The 20,690-nt window shown below is 49.3% G+C and overlaps 1 protein-coding gene across 1 annotated transcript; it reads right to left on the bottom strand.

Annotated features, from left to right (window-relative positions):
- Positions 1-14,435: 14,435 nt before the first annotated feature.
- On the bottom strand, positions 14,436-19,100 carry LEP (leptin). The gene is made up of 2 exons (XM_019959033.2): positions 18,933-19,100; positions 14,436-17,175 (listed from the first exon to the last, which is right to left on the bottom strand). Exons 1-2 carry the CDS (start codon positions 19,074-19,076, stop codon positions 16,816-16,818), a joined length of 504 nt encoding a protein of 167 aa, XP_019814592.2. The 5' UTR covers positions 19,077-19,100; the 3' UTR covers positions 14,436-16,815.
- Between the last annotated feature and the right edge of the window lie 1,590 nt (positions 19,101-20,690).

Here is a 20,690-nt window from a genome sequence, read left to right as displayed (position 1 = left end):
ACCAACCCTGGGAAGCAGGCAGTTACCATCCCCTGGGCTGGGGGAGATGGAGTAACTTGCGCGATTCACACAACTGGCAAAGGCACCTGCCTGTGAGCCCAGATTTTAACCCTCAACCATCCCGTCTCTTGTTGGACTCAGATAAGGCTTCAGCTTCCTTCTCAGCACAGCAGTGTGGATGGCCACTACCCACAGACCTAAGTTGGCACAAGAAATACAACTGTTTTCCAGATGTGTTATATTGGCGTGTTGGCTCAGACGCAAGTTGTAGCTGCTGGATGATTGGACCCGGGCTGTAGAAGGGCCTCACCTCTCACCTGTAAGTTTATGTATGGAATCCCGGAATAATAAACCGAGAATAGACCTAAAAAATGGACTGTAGCGTGTGGATTTTTCAGATGAGGAAGCTGAGGCCCAGAGACGCCCAGCCTTAAGATTAGAATCTGGTATCTGACATCCCAGTGTGGGGCCCTTGATTAACTCTTCCCGACGACCTCTGCACTGCTGTCGGTGAGCCCAGACCTCGCTTCCGGCCAGCCCCCTTTCAGCGGGGTTTGGAAGTCTGCAGGAAGAGCCGGAGCTCGGCGCCCCGAACCCGCGGCGGCGCGGTTTCTGGGGGCTCCTTGAGCCCGCGGCCAGGCGGTTTCTGGACCGGGCATTGGCCAGCGGGAGAGGCGGTGGAGGAGTTCCCGTGGCCGAGCTCGGGTCTTGATCAGGCTGGACGACCCCGGCCAAACGCCCCCTGGCGGTGAGAACCGAGAGAGGGCGCTGGGCCTCGTCCAGCCCCAGCATCAGGGCATGTTTGAGAGAGGAGAATGAGGCACCGTTTGTTGGGCAGCCACCAGGCGCTGGCCAAACATCCATGTCAGATCAGCTTAAAGGACTGACAGCCAGACAACGGAGACCCACGGCCTTCCCAGCCCAGGTCCCAGGGCAACCTGGTTCCTGTCTAGCCAGGATTAGATGGCCCCGAAGCTGCCTTTTCAGACACCGGATTACAAAATGTGGCAGGCCTCCCCTCCACTCACACTTCCTCGTGAAAGCCCCTTCTCTGCTCTTTACCCTTATCAGATATTGTATTATTTCAACAATTTTTTACATATAAAGAAATGTGAACAGTGATCATATAAACCTCAGTAGCAGGCATACACCTGGGTATGTGAGAAGGGGGTGCTCAGGCTTGGGGTGAGGATAGGAAAGGCTCCCACGGGTGGAACCTCCAGTGGTGCCCAGGTCTGTGGTTTCCTCTTTCTCGCTACAGTGGGAGCAGTGAGTGGGCTGGAGAGCTGCTCTGACTTGCCCGGCTCACCCCAGCTAAAGGGAAAGGGCACCATGAACCAGATACCAGATATCCTGATTCAGGTCAGCCTGTGATTTACTGAAGGCCACTCCTCAAATTCCTCCCCCTAGATCTGTCAGTATTCCTAAAACATTGCTGTTATAGGCCCCCAACCCCATCTACTGCTGGAGGGTTTGGGGGTTCAAGAATGTCCTCTCTAATCACACTGGAAGGAACTCTTCACTTGTCACGATTACTTGTGGAGGATTCTGGCACCTGCAGAGGTGAGGGAGTGGGGGAGTTCTGTCAGGGACACTGGGACCTCAGAGATCACCTTGATGTGTTTCCTACAGCTCTGGGAGGCTCTTCTTCCTTCTGTGCAGCTGTCTGCCCAGCTAGAGTAGGAGCTCCTCTGCTTGCTACTATTTGCTGTTGTTCCCTTGAGTCTGCAACAGTGCCTGGCACGTAGTAGGCACCAGGAAATGTTTGCCAAACAACTCCTTTTACTCCAGCTCCTCACATTTAATTTAACTGGGCTGACCCAGAACCTGCCAGGAGTGGCTAAAGAGCTGCCCTTCACATTCCTCCCCCAACCCTCCCACCCACTCCCCACCCACCCCCCACCCCCCACCCCCACCCCAGACAGCCCAAGGATGAGCCCAGTGGCAAGAGAAGCCACAGGACTCCTCTAGAAATGTTTTTCATAAGTTAGGCTCCAGTGAGGGAGTTCAGAATTCCTGAAACAGCCAGTGTGCCTTTGGGCATAAACACTTTGCCTGCCAGCTCCCCGATGTGTCTATGAAAGGCATCCATCAAGCAGCTCTCCTGGCCTGGTGGGGCTGGGCAGGGAGCTCCACTCTTCCAGGATGCTTCCTAGAACCCCGTGGGGCTGCCTGTTCTGGGCCAGGACCGCCTTTTTCTCCCGGGGCCTGCCGCAGCTGGCCCCTGAGACAGTAGCTGCTTGTCCTTCCTCCTGGGCTGGGAACACATCTGCATTTGGCAGTGCCCAGATTGAGCCCTATTACCCTCCTTGCTGACCGTGCAGGAGCAGAACATTTTCTCCAGCCCCTACCCCACCTCCCCTGGGAAAACAAAGCTGATGTTCCCACAGCCAAGGTCCTCACTAACCAAGGAGATGATGGCCATGTCCAGTTCTTGGAAGAGCGAGGCCAGAGTGTGTTCTTAGGAGGGCAGGAAGGCACCGGGGGATCTCGAAGCTCCCCAGATGGGGCAAGTGGAGCGAGGCTGTGAGACTAAGTGATGCAACTGGAACAACAGGAGACTGAGAGGAAACTAGAGAGAGAAAGGGATGGGGGAGGAGGAGAAAAGTCTGATTTGCAGCTTTTATTTCTGTTGTCTTTGAAGTTAGACTTCAAGTGAAATCAAGAGCACAAAAGCAACAAAGCAGCAGGAAAAGTTAGAGATCAGGCAGTTGGTGTGTGCTTCAGGGACTCACAGGGAGACTTGCTGCATGCTCCACCCCACGCCAAAGGCAGAATACCAGGAGTCACCCCGCCTTAGGGACACCTCAGGAGACTGTGACAGAGGGGCTTCCTGGGTGCCTGCATTTTGCTAGGTGACAGTAACATCCTGGAAGGCAGGGACCTGGCTCTGATTTATTTCTGTATGTACCATGCCAAGTACCATACCAAGTACAGAACCTAGCATACATTAGTTGCTCAGCAATGTCCTGGGAGTTGTGCAAAGCCTTTTGCACATGTAAATTCATCTTTTCCTTTCACAAGGTTATGAGATAGATATTATTATCTTCGTTTTACAGAAAAGAAAATGGAAGCACAGAGAGGTTTAGTTACTTGCTCAAGGACACACAGTTAAAAAGCATCAGAGATGGGATTCAGAACCACGAAGACTGATTTGAAAGACTGCTCTTACTCACCATGCTCTACACTCTTGAAAGAAAAAGAGAGGAAAAAGAAAGCAAAACATCTTGGTCATGGAATTGAAAGAGATCCCAGGGATCACTTAAATTAAGCTCTTTATTTAAGCTCTTTATTTAATAAGTTAAGGTTTAGACAAGTGAAGAGACTTGGACTGGCCAGCTATTGGCAGAGTCAGAATTAGAACCTGAATCTCCAGACTTCTGGTCCTGGAGCTTGCTGCTCCACGAGCTTGTCTTGAAAGAGAACAACCAGTGTCTTTCAGGGTTTGTAAACCGCTATTTAATAGAACCAGTGTCCACTAGGCTTGGGGAAACAGTGGAAACTGGACCCTTTCTCTCACTCCCCAGCCGTCCCCACCAACTTGTTCTGGCCAGGCTGGCTCCCTAGGTCACCCAGGCTGCAGGTCTCTAGGAGGCAGGCAGGAGGTGTCCCTGAGGGAAGATGCCCAGGCCAGCTCTTGGGAACGTGGGCTCTGTCTGAGGCACAATACTCCATGGCCCAGCCCGGGACATGAGGGTGTCCCATGTGGATTTTCTGTGCTTAGATTGCAGCATAAACTCCTAGTTCTCTGGCATCCTGACTGCTTAAAATTTTCAGGGTAATTTTTCTCCCAGGGCATTTGTTCTGGATCCCTGTCTGATACATAAGATATCACTTTTGGTTCAACATATTTAAAACTCATTTTTCCCCTAGACAAGACAAATTGAATTTGTCTTCCCATATGGGGCCTTTCAAAAAGATTGGTGCTGAGACAGGCTGGGTTCCCAGAGTGATGTAGTTTGATTAGTCCTGACATTCTTTTCCCGCTCATGGGGGGTGGGGGGCGGGAAGTAGGTAATTGCAGATATTCCAGTTGGGAGAAGGTGTGATTGGGTTTTTCTCCTGTGGGGGAAAAACAAATTCTTTCACATGGATGAGTTTTTGGCATCTGCTGTATGTCTCTGCTGCGAGACGGAAACTTCTGGAATAGAAACCTCCCTCCAGCACACAGTCTGATGGTTCAGGGAAGCCTTTGGTTCAAGCTGGGGGTGGAGGGGCAGGGTGAGCTGACTGGCTCCTCTTCTGGCCTATGCAGGCTTTGTAAAGCCTTGTCCGGGACTTTCCTGGTGGTCCAGAGGTTAAGACTTCACACTCCCAGTGCCAGGAGCCTGGGTTCACTCCCTTGTCAAGGAACTGGATCCTACATGCTGGCAAATAAGAGTTCGCATGCCACAGTGAAAAGATTCTGCATGCTGCAAGTAAGGACTCCACATGCTGCAACAGAGATCTGAGATCCTGAGTGCCACAGCCAAGACCCCGTGGAGCCAAATAAACAAATAATTTTTAAAAATGGGGGGAAAAAAAGAAAAAGAAAAGCCTTGTCTTGCTCATCTCAGTGCTGGAAAAGCTTTCTGACCTACTGAATCCCACTGTGGGGCCCGGGGTCAGCACAGAGTGGGTTTTCCGGATGCTCCTGATGCTGGGCTGCCTCCTCTCCTGCCTGCCATCCCAGGACTTTGACAATGAGTCCCAGGGACAGGGCTGGAAAGGCAGAGGCAGGGTCCGCAGGGTCAGGGGGCAGCCTTTATCTTGTCTGCCTGTGCTTTGCCTCAGACACCGGCAGAGGGTCTGGATGAGAGGGTCCCTCGAGGTTTCTAGGGGGCAGGCCAAATAATGGGGTGGGGGTCCCCAAGTCCCCAGAGTCTCTTCCTCTCATGTCAGGAGGCACTATCGCCTCTGGCCACCATGCCCCCTAGCAGAATCTATGAGTTGTGAGGAGGCCAAGGGGGATGGCTAGCTGTTTCTCTGAGGGGACTTGTCAGAGAGGAGAGGCCTTGAGGAAAAGGCCAGGGGGTGGATGGGAGGGGGAGAAGTAAGGCCTTCGACGAGAAGCCTCCAGCATATCAGGCTGAAGTTTCCACCCAGCCTGGGACTTCCCCAGCACTCCAGACCCTGCTAGACTTGTCCCCTCCTTCTCTGTGACCACAGCCCCAGTCCTACCCCTGGTCAGCTACAGGTCTCTTTGAGAAGAGGAGCTGGAAAGTTGTGGAGCAGTTCCACAGCAGGGCGGAACATGCTTGCGGGTGACCCCTCAGTGCTGACATGCTGGGCTGGGCTCTAGTCATTGCTCTTGAGGGCCCCATGACCCAGTGTTTGTTCTTGGGTCCTTCCGAGCTCCTGCAGTGTGCATACTGCAAAGTAATACTGCTGGGGTATTGGCTGATTACCTCTGCAGCAATGAAGTCTAATCTTGTTAAATAAAGGAAGCCTTGAATAAATGTCTGCTCATTCCTGCCAGTACTTTCCTGCTGCCCCAGCCAACATAGCTCTGTGACCTTCAGCCAGTCACTTAACCTCTCTGAGTCTATTTCTGTACTTAAAGAAAGTAAATACAATACTATACTCCTTCACCCTGGTTTTTGTGGGGATCAAACATAACAATGTGTGTGAAGGTCTTTTCCAGATGTCAAGATGCTATTCCCCTATACGGGATCATTACTGATCATCATGCTTATTGTAATGTGCCCAGAACCGCCATACCTTATAATATAAAGTGTCAGCAGCAGGAGTTCCATTATAAGGGAGGAAAAAAGGAACCAATTTTCCCAATGGAAAAGAGTGACCCCAGAAAGAGCAGAGAGACCAATAAAATAACCCCAACAAGAGGGATGACAACTTGGATCACTTCATGTCAAGGCTCAGTTCAGCACAGTTTAGTTCAGTTCAGTTCAGTCGCTCAGTCGTGTCGGACTCTTTTCGACCCCATGAATCGCAGCATGCCAGGCCTCCCTGTTCATCACCAACTCCCAGACTTAACTCAGACTCACGTCCATCGAGTCAGTGATGCCATCCAGCCATCTCATCCTCTGGTGTCCCCTTCTCCTCCTGCCCCCAATCCCTCCCAGCATCAGAGTCTTTTCCAATGAGTCAACTCTTCACATCAGGTGGCAAAAGTACTGGAGTTTCAGCTTTAGCATCATTCCTTCCAAAGAAATCCCAGGGCTGATCTCCTTCAGAATGGACTGGTTGGATCTCCTTGCAGTCCAAGGGACTCTCAAGAGTCTTCTTCAATAACAAAATGTTCCCCATTCTAATGAGGAGAAATTTTTAGTACCAAAGACAATCATTCCACATTTTTCTAAGCCTGGGGTCAAAGGCTATTTTTTATCTGATGCTGTGTAATTGAAGTTAAGGGGCTTCCCAGGTGGCGCTAGTGGTAAAAAGACAAGATCCAGGTTCAATCCCTAGGTTGGGAAGATCCTCTGGAGTAGGCACTAGCAACCCACTCCAGTATTCTTGCTTGGAAAATTCCATGGACAGAGAAGCCTGGTGGGCTATAGTCCATGGGGCCACAAAGAGTTGGACATGACAGAGCACAGCACACAGTTGAAGTTAAGAGCCAGTTGGAGATGGTTTTAGATCTTTGTACAAAGAGTAAGGGGTCAAAGTGAGTCTCCCCTCTTCCCTTTCTCAGAAAGAAATCCTAACTGGAACAAGGCTCTGGAAGGCTGTCAGGAATCAGAGAAGCCAGGACAGAGATGCTCAGAGCATTCCTGGAGGAGATCATCTATTGTTTCTATCTTCCTAAAGTTCATTCCTCTTTCTCTTTTTGGTAAAAGAACCCTCGTTGCTGGGGGGTGGGGGGAACTACCCCTTCCTCACTCTTATGCCAACTAAGATCGACCTCTTCCCCAGTTTCTGGAATGACTCAAATTTGACCAATCAGAATACTGTATCTTCTGGGCCACAGTGATTAGCTCAGCAAGGGGCACATGATCCAAGCCAGGCCAATGACAGTAGGTCCTGAGACTTCTGTTAGAACAGTTAGGAAGGAGATGTTCTCTTCTTTGGGTGGATCCTTCAAACAGGAATATAGAAGCGTGGAGTTTTTGTGGTCGCCTTTGTTACCAATCTAAGAATGATGCCAATGTTGAAGGAAGCAGAGTTGAGAGATTGAGAACGATGCTTGGTGACATGGTTTGAGCACACTGGTTTAGCTGCACAGGAAAGACAAGGCAAGGCAGGGTAAGGGAGATACATTCCAAGGTCCAGAGTGGGTGCCTGAAATCGCAGATAGTACAGGACCCTGTATATGCTTTTTTCCCATCCATACGTACCTATGGGAAAGTTTAATTTATAAATTAGGCACTGTAAGAGATGAACACCAATGATTAATAATAATAAATAAAATTTTAACAGTATAGTATAATAGAAGTTATATGAATGTGGTCTCTCTCATTACCAAAATATTAATATCTTATTGTACAAATTTAATGCCTTTTCCATCTTATCTAAGCACTGACCTTTCACTGTGGCCATACCTTTTGCAGTTTGAGGTATGCCAGCAAAACTAGCACATGTTTCTTTTTCCTTCTTCACTATTCCATGGGTAGAAGATTCATTCTTCCTGTGGATCTTAGCAACCTCAGCATACAATTTTTTCCCTTTCCTTATTAGGTCTAGAACTTTCACCTGAAGGAAACACTGTACGGCTTCTCTTGGGCATATCTGAATTTCCAGCATCACTACTTTTGCACTTTGGGACCAGAGTTAAGTAAAACAAGGGTTCCTTGAACACAAGCATTGAAATACTTGGACAGTGGAGCTGAAAACTGAGATTGCTACTAAGAGACTAATCAGAGGATACTTCGGACAAAGGGATGATTCATGTCCTGGGCGAGAGATTTCATCCCACTACTCAGAATGGTGAGCAATTTAAAACTTTTGGATTATTTCTGGAATTTTCCATGCAGTATTTTCAGACCCCAGTTGACTGAAAGTAACTGAAATCTTGGGAAACTGCTGAATAAGGGGCTGGGGAGACTACTGTATGTATATCCAGCCTGGGTGTTGCAAGTCTTCAGACTCAGGTTCTACTCCTCAAATGGGAGTCTTGTGATACCTCTAAGCCTTGGTTGTTGTTATTTAGTTGCTAAGTCATGTGCGACTCTTTGCCACTCCATGGACTGTGGCCCTCCAGGCTCCTCTGTCCATGGGATTTCCCAGGCAAGAATATTGGAGTGGGTTGCCATTTCCTTCTCCAGGGGATCTTCCCAACCCAGGGATCGAATCTGTCTCCTGCTTGGCAGGTGGATTCTTTACCACTGAGCCACCTGGGCCTTGGTAGCATTTTCTAATACATGGGATAAATCACAAACACTCTGTCACACTGCCCCAAGGATAGGACGGTCATCAATCTCTCCTTCCTGAAGTGTGGAGGGAGTTTCCTGTTTTCATGATCTCCAAATAATTGGTGGGTTTTAAAGGCCAGTTCCACATTTTGTGTTGACCAAGGTCCAAGCTCACGTGAGGAAGGGAGGGGGCTCCCCTTTCTGTGACTGGGGCTGGTGGGAGGGTGGAGTCTCTGCTTCCCATGCCTCATGCTGCACCTGCTGGGCCTCCCCTAGACGAATACATGCATTTTATACACAGAAGAGGTGAAGCTGTGAGGGTTGGTGTTCCCTCAGGAATTATGGCCAAAAAAGGGTGGGGCTGTCAAGGCAACTTCAGAATTGTTGGCGGTGGCTTTTTTTCCGTTTATTTTGTTTATTTCACTGCACAAGGTCTTATAATAGTTGTGGTGTGTGGGGTCTAGTTCCCTGACCAGGGATTGAAGCCAGGCCCCCCTGCAGTGGGAATGTAGTCTTAGCTACTGGGCCACCAGGGAAGTCCCCAGGATTGGTTTTCTGACCTGTGATATTTCTGGAGGCCCTCTGCCTGGGATGAAATGCTGGTCTTCAACAGGAAGGCCCTGCCTGAGGTTTGGCAGCCCTGAGTACCCAGGGCCTGGCTTCGGCCCAAGGACGTCAGGAAACACACCTTCCAAACAGGGCCTGCCCCGCTCTGCACTCCCTGAATCTCCTGAAGCTTATATGGAAGGTGTGGGTGTGTATTGGGGGGTGAGCTGCACACCGGGGCAGAGCACAGATCCAAAGTAAAAGTGATGAACCTCCCTGGGCTGTGACCTGATGCAGAGCCCTAGGGACAAGGTTCTGAAGGTTGGGATGAAGAATCTTTATGTTTGTTTGTTTTTTCTCAACTGGGAAAGAATCTACCTGCAATGTGGGAGACCTGGGTTTGATCCCTGGGTTGGGAAGATCCCCTGGAGAAGGGAAGGGCTACCCACTTCAGTATTCTGGCCTGGAGAATTCCACAGACTGTACAGTCCATGGGGTCGCAAAGAATCAGACACAACTGAGCGACTTTCACTCACTTACTTGCTTGTTTTGAACAAGAGTTTATTCATTAGCTTTCTTGGATCGTTCTACATCAGTGACCCCTCAGTTGGCTTATATGAAGTGCCAAAATGTCTGAATCTCTGTGCTGGTGGTTTAGCCACACTCAGTCGTGTCTAACTCTTTGCGACTCCGTGGACTATAGCCCTCCAGGCTCCTCTGTCCATGGGATTTCCCAGGCAAGGATACTGGAGTGGGATGCCATTTCCTTCTCCAGGTGAATTTTTTTTTTAATGATAATTTAATTGGGAAAGAGACAAGAATCCTGTTTCCTTCACAAATGGGCTGAGGGTTTCTATCTATATAGAATGTTTAATATGGAGGAGTAACTGAACAGAGGGAGGACCATGATTTCCCTGGGGGAGGGGAAGGAAGGCTCACGGCTTCCTTGGGCACCCTGGGACCCAGCAAGGAGGGGGTAGAGCTCACAGCTCTGATTTCTGCTCTTTTTTCTTTTTTTTAGCCAGCATCAGAACTTGCCTTGCCAGTGTCTTCAGCTGGTTCTTAACCACTTTCTCCTTGTTTGATTTGCTAAATGTCTGTTTTAGTTCAGTGTTTCACACCTGCTTTGACAGTCTACCATTCCCCCCATGCCCTGGGACATCTGCCAAGTGGTGACATCAACTGTGATGTGAAATGCAGCTCGGCTCCACGTGGCATCCTCACTCTCCCTCCTCCCTACATCACCTCCTTCCTTCCAAGAATGCAGATGCCCAGGCAGTGGAGGGGCTGGGCTGAGTGACCCTTCCCCTGCAAATATTTATTCTGGAAGTTTTACCCCAAAGTAGAGGACCTGGTAAAACGAACTCTTATGTACATACCACCCAGCTTTAACAATGAACAACATTGTGCTGATCTTATTTATTCAACTTCATATGTATATATATACATACCATACATATGTATGTAGATAATATATTATGATACATCTTGCTTATTTAACTTCATGTATATGTATATACATATTACACTTACATATGTATATATATACATAATAAATAAAAGGATATATTTCTTCCTGAAGTATTTTAAAATAAATCCCAGGTATCACTGTATTTCACCTTAAACTACTTCAGTTTGACTCTCTAATGAATAAGAAAACTTTCTTATTTCTAATGAATAAGAAAACTCTCTAATTAATAAGAAAACTTAGCTCTGCCATCATCAGAGCTAAGAAAATTAATAAGAATTCCTTGTCATCATCTAAAACAGAATCCACAGTCAGATTTCTGTCCATTGCCTCAAAGCAGTCTTTCACAGTTGGTTTGGATCTCTATCTTTGAACTCAAAAAGAAGTTTGCCGAGCAAATTCAGAGTGACCAGAATTCTAATGAAAATTCTAATTTAACGGCTAGGACTGTCTTCAGGTTTTTTGCAGAACTGGTTTACATGTAAATAATGGGCTTAATATACGAGAGCCTCAATTTCTTTGGTCACCAAGCAGGAATGGGAGGCCTGCATTGTGCCAGATGCTATAGCCAGGCACTGAGCGGCCCTCAGAGGCTCACTACTCAGAGTGGGATGTGGCTGTGAAAGCCATGAAAAATGATTCCCTGTGAGCTAGTGTCTGGGAGCAAAGAGGCTGTGAGAGTTTGGTTGAAGGAAGAAATGCCAATATTAAGTCCTATTTTTGTAAGAAGACATTTTACACAGAAAATATTCAACAGTTGAGACTCCTTTGATTTGGCCTGATTGTCCCTCCAGTCAGCTATCATAAGGTGATGCCGTGGGTTGAATGTCTGTGTCCCCCCTCCCCCACATTCATGTGTTAAATCCTAATGCCATGTGATGGTGTTAAAAGCTGGGGCCTTTGCCTGATGATTAGGTCATGAGGGTGGAGTCCTCATGAACGGCATTAGTGTCCTTATTAAAGAGAATTCAGAGAACCCCTAGCCCCTTCTGCTACATGAGGACACAGTGAAAGATGTGGTCTATGAACCAGGAAGGGGGCTCTCACCAGACACAAAATCTGCTGGCACCTTGGTCTTGCACTTCTAGCCTCCAAAACTGTGAGAAATAAATTTCTGTTACTTACAAGCCACCCAGACTATGTGGTTGTTTCGTCACTGAGTTGTGTCTTTTGCAACCCCATGGACCGAAGCCTGCAAGGCTCCTTGGTCCATGGGATTTCCCAGGCAAAAATACTGGAGTGGGTTGCCATTTCCTTCTCCACGGGATCTTTCCAACATAGGGATTGAACCTGCATCTCCTACATTGGCAGGTGGGTTCTTTACCACTGAGCCATCTGGGAAACCCAGATTATGGTACTTAGTTATAGCATCCTGGACACGCTAAGACAGGTGATGCTTAACTTTACATATTTCTCCTCTTTTCATTCCTCTCCTTCCTCCCTCCTCCCCTCCCTGCCTTCCTTCTTTCTTAATCTTGTAATCCTTCCCTCTTAATGGATTCCCCTTCCTGTCCATACTCTCTCAAGTCAAGCTTTCCTGAGGTGGATTCCCTTCTTCCTGAGGACCTCTCACTTAGCCTTGTTCCCCGGGGTGGCCCAGTGTTCTCTGAGTGCAGATGCGTGATTCCTGCACCTCTCCAGAACCTTGCTTCCCAGTTCTCCCAGGATCTGAGTCCACTCCATTCGCTCCGCAGCTGTCTTACTTTGAGTTCTTCCAAAAGCAGTGCCTGAGTTCTTGGTGCAGGAGGTGTACTTAATGTATTTTGGAGGCAAGAGAGAGGGGGGAGGGGCTGAGATGTGGAAGGAGGAAAAGGTATTGAGAGTGCTTTATTGATGTGGTGACTGCTGGGAGCACCAGGGGCTCAATCCAGGTAGAAGGTAGTTCAGAATTGCTTCTGTGGACCCTAGGAGGCTGGCCCCCACCCAGCACTGGTTGTGGCTTGCTTATCTGAGGTCTTTACTGTCTTTTTCTTTCAGGCTGACCCATGTGAGCTGAGAAAGCTGACTAAAGCTTCAACGTGGAGTGATGTAGGGAGGGCCATGCAAGGCTCAGCTGCACACACAGCTGCGTTGAACTCAGAAGTGGGCTGAGGGCATCCACCGTGTCTGTTACAGCAGTCCTCATTCCTTTTTCTGCCCTGACTCATTAACACGAATGACAGCAACGTAATTTATTGAGCACTCTTTGTGGAGCAGTCACTGGGGTAATAGCTTCACTCAATCTTCTAAAAATCTACGCAGACAGTGTTATTATGCTCCCATTGTACAGATGATTAACTGAGGCTGAGGCTAAGAGAGGTTAGGGCTTCCCAGGTAGTGCTAGTGCTAAAGAGCCCGCCTACCAGCACAGGAGACACAAGAGATGTGGGTTTGATCCCTGGGTCAGGAAGATCCCCTAGAGGAGGACACGGCAACCCACCCTAGTATTCCTGCCTGGAGAACCCCATGGAGAGAGGAGCCTAGCGGGCTACAGTTCATAGGGTCACAAAGAGTTGGACACGACTGAAGTGACTAGCATGCATGCAAGAGATGTTAAGTAGATTGCCTAAGGGTTAAGCACCCCACTGGTGAACTTAACCCAGATGAATTTATGTGGTCAGATGTCACTAGACTCAGACCCTGCTGTTAAAAGCCTGGAATAAATTACTCTAAATTCCTTTTGGAAAAATAGGGTGTGATTTTTTTTTTTGGTTGTGTGCTGTTGTGCAGAAAGTTTCTGGGTTGGGGTCTTCAGAAGGTCCTCCTGGGTTGCTCTCAGGTTTTTCTCACTAGACTCAGCCAAAGTCTTGCCTTTGGAGATTGAACACGGCCACCAGACACTGCTCCCAGGCTCTGCCAGCTGTTTGGCAGATATGAGCTGCTGCCTCAGGGGAGCACAAGAGAATGCCTGAGGAAGGAGAATGTTCTGGAAGGACAGCTTGAAGAACAGGCCTTTCTTCTCTGACCCTGGGAGTCACTTCACAGAGGAGGGAGTGTGATCCCCAGGCCTCTGCCCGGAGACCCTTGCTGCTGCGGGCTGGCTTCCCCAGCTGCTGGCTGGAGGTGGGCGGACTTAGGCTGCATTTGCATCTCCCCAGCCCCTCAGGCTGGAGGGGAGGGGCACGGATCAAGGCACAGCACCTTCCAGGTCCCTGAGCAAAGTGTTGTAAGAGATGGACTGAGGTCTGAACTTCTCAGCAACGTGGGCCAAAAAATTTCTTTTTTGTTTAAGTTGGTTTGCCTTAGGGTTTCTGTCATTCCCAGCTAAAGGACTCTTGTCCAGTCTGACCGGGAGAGGCCAGACACTTCCCTAAGCTGCCAAGCATCCCACTTAGGCTCCAGCCACATCAGGAGCTTTGCTTCCCCCTCTCCTCCCCCATCCAAGCTAGTGGAGGTGGGTTTGCATGAGTGTGTTCCCTGGGCCTGGATACTGACATTTAAAGCCTGCTGCTAACCCACTCCAGTGTTCTTGCCTGGAGAATCCCAGGGATGGAGGAGCCTGGTGGGCTGCTGTCTACGGGGTCGCACAGAGTCGGACACGACTGAAGTGCCTTAGCAGCAGCGGCGGCAGCAGCTAATTGTGATGTGAAGAGAAGAAAATTCACTTAAATCTGTTTTAAGGCTGACACTCTGCTAGATCATTATCTCATTAAACTCTCCAGAGAAATCAGAAATTTTTGGAGGAGCAATTTTTCACCTGTGGAAGTGACTGCCTTTGAGGGGCCGGCCCCCTGGGTCCTCCCTGGGGCTTGAGTTTTGAAACTCTTAGGTCCAAACGGCACCACAGAGGTGAGTGTTTGTGCTCTGTGTTCTGGACAAGACCAGTCCGGTCTCTTCCAGTCTGTGCACCTGGTCTGTTACTGGGCCACATGATTTTATGTATGGTTTCGTTGCGATTGCTCCTTTCTCAGTTTTTGTTTCTGGAATAGCTGGCTGCTTGGTTTTTCTCAAGGCTGATCTGTATAGCCTCTGGTGCAGCAAGTGCTCTGGGCTTTGGGGGAATCCTTTAGCCTGAATAACTGGTGGCTGGCTGTGGCCAAGCCCAGGCAGAGCTGATCCCAGGGATGGACTGGGGCCAGCCAGGCAGTGCCCTGTCACACACAGGCAGCCCTTCTGGAGCCCCTCCACAGCAGACGACCAAAAATAAGGACCAAGGGGCAAAGGTCATTTATTTGGACTTTTTGGAACAACAAAAAAAAATTGTTTTAAGTTACAGAAAAACACAATCATTTATATTTTGGAAGTTTCACACTCTGGGAACAAGCCCTAGTGCCATGCCAGGTTTTGTGAGCAAAAGGCTTAAAACATCCCGGTCTGACTGGGCTGTGATCATCAGGACTTATCTTCTCGAGCAGGTCTGACTCTGTCCATCACATGAGTCTCGTTCTAGAACTTTTCACCCTTATCTCTTTCAGTAGCAAATGTCTTGGCCCCTGAAGTCCTCTTCAACATAACCCTTCCCTCCCATCTTTGCTTCCTCTGCCTTTCTTTGTAACTAGCTGCTCACCCTATCACCTCCCTTCGGTGTCTCAGACCGAAGCTTCAAACAAAACAGCCTCCTCCCTCCAGGCAATTCACTTCCCTCACTGCCTGCAAAATTGGCCTCGGAACTCCTCTCTTCCAGCAAACACTCCTGCCCTCCCTGCCCTACTTTGTTCACATCTCCAGAGACTACCACCTGGCTCAAGGGGCACTCTGGAGGTCAGAGGACCAGGATTCTAGACTTGGTCCTGCCCCCTGTCTGCTGTTATGGTCTTAGGTATTTTCTTCTTATTAAATTCTTAGCTATCCCGCTTCAAAGGGATGTGGCATCACAGTAATAGATGCTGACGTGCCCTGAAAAGTAAAACTGCTACCAAGTGCAAGCACAGTTAGCCTGTAGGCCCCTGGGCACTGCCCTCCACAGCTCAGCATTTCCCACCTGCTGAGGACTGCACTGTCTCAGCTGCTCAGTTGCCATGGTGAAACGGCAGCCTTTGCATGCTGGTGAGTGGGATTCTACCATCTGGAATGCAAGGTCCCTGAGGGCAGGGCTTGCATTTTAATATTTATTTGGTGAGCTTCTCAGCCCATAGCACCAGTTGGGGCTGAGCACAAGTAGGTGCTCAGTCTTAAAATTGGTTGCTTAGATTCCAATTTCCTTGGACAGATCCACCTCCTGTTGTGTGACGGCTGCATCACAATGGCAGGTTGGTGGGAAACCCAAGCCTCCTCTTTTGTTCTACTGCACATGACCACTAGTGAGAAGGAGGCTCCTGGGGGCTGGTCCTGGGGTCTTGGGCCTCAACTGACCCATTGCTGACCCAGGTCGAGGGACCATCCACTGAAGTCCACACTGGAATACTTCCCTCTCCCACTGGAATGAAAATCCTTCCCAAATGGATGGGAAACATGGCCTTGCTTTGGGTGAGCATGCAAATCCCAAAGAAGGTCACGACCATGTTATCAACACAGTGTGGGGTCAACCCAGACCATTCATACCAAGGACCCCTGCTCTGGGGGTCACCATCTCCAGTGTGGGGTCCTCACTTCCTGATGAGCAAGACCACTCTCTAACAGTCAGAGAAGGCCAGAGCTCACCACTACCCCGACGGTCTTCAGCTTCAGTGCCCCCACCACTCCATCCATGGATGGTTGGCCAACCCCCACAATCCCCCTGAAGGAGTCATCTCCTCTTCATGAAAACCACAAAGATGAGAAGATGACCTCACCCCATCCAAAGAGTCCATCACACAAATGTTATTCAGAAAACACATTCTGGATCTCCCCCGCTCCCATCAACACATCTCCCACCTCCGGGTTATACCCAGTGATATATTACACTTGACAAAATTCATCTTCTTCTTTTTAAAACAACTTGGTCCTTCAAGATCCATTCAGAGCAATGCCATTGCAAACACTGTAATTTAAAGTCAGTCACAGTAGAAACAAAGCCAGTCCCTGGAGAACAAACTTGAGAGGCCTCAAGTCACTCAAAATGGGTTTGCCTCAGTGAGGCCTGTCGATGGGCACCCCAGGAGCGTTCCTCACCCCAGCTGACCCCAAAGAGCCTGGAAAAGCTGGTGTTTTGCTTCAAATTCATTCAGAATAAAATGCATAATAAATAAATAAATGCTTCCATCGTATGTTGTGTGGGAATATCCAGCTGTATGTGCTGTAGCCTTCATGATGCTCCCTGGATTCTCAGAGGGAATCTTGCTTGATGGTCCAAAGGCTCTGAAATCACCCCAGGTCATGCTGAAGCATGCAGTGAGAGGGAGCTGGAACAGGGAGGAAGACTGCTGTGAAAATCCCAGCTCCGGTCTAGTGTTTGCTGGATGGGCCCCCCTTCCCGGTGGGCGTGGAATCTGTATTTATATCTTTGGTTTCCTGCCTCGCAGTTTTCTGCCTTTGGAAGAGCAGCTGAGAGGAGCGAGAGAGAAATGGCCCGCTGGCCTGCATAAAGGATGCCCACATAGGCTCTCTTCTCCTGTGGACAGCCAGAAGCTCAGGTTTCTTCCCTGGACTTTGGGAAGAGAGGCCTTCAAGGCTTCAGCACCCGGGACTGAGGTCCAGCTGCCGCAACATGTCCTGTAGTGACCCCTGCAGCCGGCTCAGGGCCACCACCTCGGTGGAGTAGAGGGAAGCTTCCAGGACAACGCCCAAGCTCTCCAAGCTCTCCAGGGCCCTGACCTGCGGCAAGGGGCAGCTCTTGGAGGCGGCCAGCAGGTGGAGAAGGTCCCGGAGGTTCTCCAGGTCATTGGATATTTGGACCACATTTCTGGAAGGCAGACTGGTGAGGATCTGTTGGTAGATCGCCAATGTCTGGTCCATCTTGGACAAACTCAGGAGAGGGTGGAGCCCAGGGATGAAGTCCAAACCAGTGACCCTCTGTTTGGAGGAGACGGACTGCTATGCAGGAGGAAGGGGAGAGCAAGAGCTCAGTGGGAGAGAGGGCAGCTCCTCAGAGCTCCCCTGACTCCGCCTTTCCCTAGAGCGTAGAGGTGCTTCCTCCCCCGCTTCCACACCATCCTCCCTGGGCCCTTACTTCTTGTGCCCACGTGACCACCATGTTTCCAAGCTGGTCTCCTGGGCTCCTATCTTTCTGCCCTTCCCAAACCACCCTGCCCTTTGCCTCCAGACCAGCCTTTGCAGGCTGTTCCCTTTTCCAAATGACTCTGCTATAGAACCAGCCATGACTCCCTATTTCCTGCTTGAGTTTCTTCCCCAGGCATTGAGGTCTTCCGTACATTCCCCGTCCCCAACTCTTCCACCCCAAGCAGACTCCTCCCTCACAGTCAGATTCTCCAGGAAGTCTCACCCCCTAAGGGATTCAGGCCATTACCCCAGCGATGCCCCAGCTCACTGCTCTGCTCAAGTAACCCTGGTTACCAGGAGGGGCTCTCCCCTCCCCCGCCACCCACAGCAATCAATCCCGGCACCACACAGGTTGGGGCACTCTGGGTCTATTGTGTACAGCTTGCTGAATGACTGTTTTGAAAGCAATGAATTTAAGGGCTTTTCTCTAGGAAATGCAGACACTGTCTATTTCTGATCTGTCCCCGCTTCTGGCTACCTAACTGCTCTCTGGCTTCCCAAAGCCACTGTTAGAAATATAGAGTGGTCAGGAGATGTGGAAGTCTCCAGATTGCTCCACGCAGGTGAGCAAGTTGGCTTTTAAGGTGGGAAGCTATCAAAAGTCATGACTGAAAACCTTGAAAGAGGGCACACACAGTTCTGGTTCTGCAAGGGTATTCAGGGAGGGTCACTTGCTTTATCTAATTTAGTCTCATGAAGACCTTATGAAGACTATTAAGATAGTCTTGTTGTCTAGATGACTATCTTAATAGTCTTCACAAGGTCTTATGGGTTTCCCTGGTGGCTCAGACGGTAAAGAATCTGCCTGCAATTTAGAAGACCCAGGTTCAATCCCTGGGTTGGGAAGATCTTGTTGGGAGAAGAAAATAACAAGCCACTCCAGTATTCTTGCCTGAAGAATTTCATGGACAGAGGAGCCTGGTAGACTACAGTTCATGGGGTCTCAAAGAGTTGGACATGACTGAGCAACTAACACTTTCCCACTTTCATTTTCTAGATGAGGAAACTGGAGTTTAAAAACCTTGTGGAACCTGACTAGCTTAAGACTTTACAGACATCTCCCTCATTCTAAATACAGACCTCATCTGTGGTTGCAGGTCTGAGCTTATGGACCTCAGAAAAAATGCCCCAAGAGACACTGATAACTATTTACAAAAACACAGAGGGTTGTATCTGAAGAGGGCTTGACAGGCAGGGCTGGCAGTAATGAGTAATGAGCTCGCAGGGTCTAAGCTCAGTTACCAGGCAGGAAGAATGCCTAACGACTAAAACATTCTAGAAATGAGATGGAGGCCCAGAGGGACTGCTGCTGGGGTTCTGGCCACCTGCCAAGGGGACCCCAGGACCTCTGTGACTCCTTCTGGGCCTGGGCACTAGGATTCCGGTCTGGGAGGGAGGAGAGTGAGAAGGCGGGAGGCAAGGGAAGTGGAGGAGGAGAGGAGCTGTCTTTATGCCAGGGGGGCGTCCAGGCCACTGGGGCCCTGTGCAAGGCTGCACAGCCTCCTCCGCCAGCCTCTGGGGTCCCCCACGGGATGGCCACGGTTCTACCTCGTCTCCCAGTCCCTCCCTACCGTGTGTGAGATGTCATTGATCCTGGTGACAATTGTCTTGATGAGGGTTTTGGTGTCATCCTGGACCTTGCAGATGGGCACAGCCTCCACGTAAGACAGATAGGGCCAAAGCCACAGGAATCGATACAGGGGTCCACAGCGCATTTTCCTTCCCGGGATGGGCTTCTGGGGCCTGAAAACAGAAGAAACCACACGTGGCACATCGTCGATCTCCGAGAACACCCACGTGCTCCGTTACCACCCGCATCCAGGTCTTCAGATGCGGATAACAACAAGATTTGCTGTCTGCCATGGCTATCATCTCCTCAAAGACAATTCATTGTCTAGAAATGACAGTAATGAAAGGCACTCCCCTGGGGAGAGGTGCGGCGGAATCAAGAAAACCACAGGAGGTGTGCTGTAGACCACGCAGCAGTGAGCCAGGGCACGAGCGGGTGGACGGCGGGCTTTCAAGGTCTGGTTTGAATCCAGACATTTAATAGCTGTACGACTGCAGGCATATCCCATAACCGCTAAAAACTCCCCCTGTATCCCCCACAATGTACCTATCTCCAGGGTTTTATGAGGATCAAATTAGATAATGTGCGTGAAAGAGCTTTAAAGGAGTTGTGAAAGGTTCTCTATTACTACCCTATTATTAGAGATTATGTGACTGTCCTCTTCATTACTCTCTCACAGCAGCGCACTGATACCTCCGTGATGGCATTTACCACTGGCTTTATTGCTTCCTTTCTCTCCCATTGGGAGCCTGACTCCGACGGGCACTTACAGAAGGTCTGATAATCAGACGCAGTGCTGGGCACCAAGGATGCCACAGTGAACAACGGATGTTTTTTTACTCTCAAAGTGTTTCCAGTTTAATAGGGGAGATAGTAAACAGGCCGTAGCAGTACAGGAGGAAAGAGCTCTGCAAGTATGGCTGAAACCAACACAATATTGTAAAGCAATTACCCTTCAATTAAAATAAATTATATATATATATATATATATATATATATATTTTTTTTTTTTTAAGAAAGAGCTCTGCAAGAAGGACAAGATATTGCAGGATTACAAAGTGGCCTCCCTGAGAAGAGGTGTCGCCTGAGCTGGGTATTGAAGGCAAAGGGGAGGTCTTGGAAGAATACAAAGTGGTTGCCATAAGTGGCCAAGAGAGCAGCTGGTACAAAGACCTGAAGGCCAGAGAGAGCACATACACTCTCAGCCTACCGTGTTCACTCAGGATGTCTGAAACTCCAAAGTCATGGAACCGTGAATTCTAACATTCATAATATGCAGGTCCTTGATTAAGCTGTGAAGTTTTAATGAGATACATGAGGCAAAAGGTAATCAGGTTAAATGCCTGCAAGTCTGGCCAATGATCCATGCTAAGTATGTGTGGATGAGCCTGAAAGAATGATTATGGGTGTTAAGTATTAACATGAAGGTTTTGGAGATGGCGGAGAAATTCATCTCTGCTTTTTGTGTTCTGTTTCATCTGGGTCTTGATTAAAAACAGGTAATGCATTTTCTGTCCATAGGTGGCTACTGCTGCTGCTGCTGCATCACTTCAGTGGTATCCGACTCTGTGCGACCCCATAGACGGCAGCCCACCAGGCTCCCCTGTCCCTGGGATTCTCCAGGCAAGAACACTGGAGTGGGTTGCCATTTCCTTCTCCAGTGCCTGAAAGTGGAAAGTGAAAGTAGGAAGTCACTTGGTGGTGTCCGATTCTCAGCGACCCCTTAGACTGCAGCCTACCAGGCTCCTCCATCCATGGG

The sequence above is a fragment of the Bos indicus genome, chromosome 4 (assembly GCF_029378745.1).
Source record: "Bos indicus isolate NIAB-ARS_2022 breed Sahiwal x Tharparkar chromosome 4, NIAB-ARS_B.indTharparkar_mat_pri_1.0, whole genome shotgun sequence".
NCBI lineage: Eukaryota > Metazoa > Chordata > Mammalia > Artiodactyla > Bovidae > Bos > Bos indicus.
Note: the sequence above shows the minus strand (reverse complement) of the source record. Positions and strands in the feature narration are given on the sequence as shown.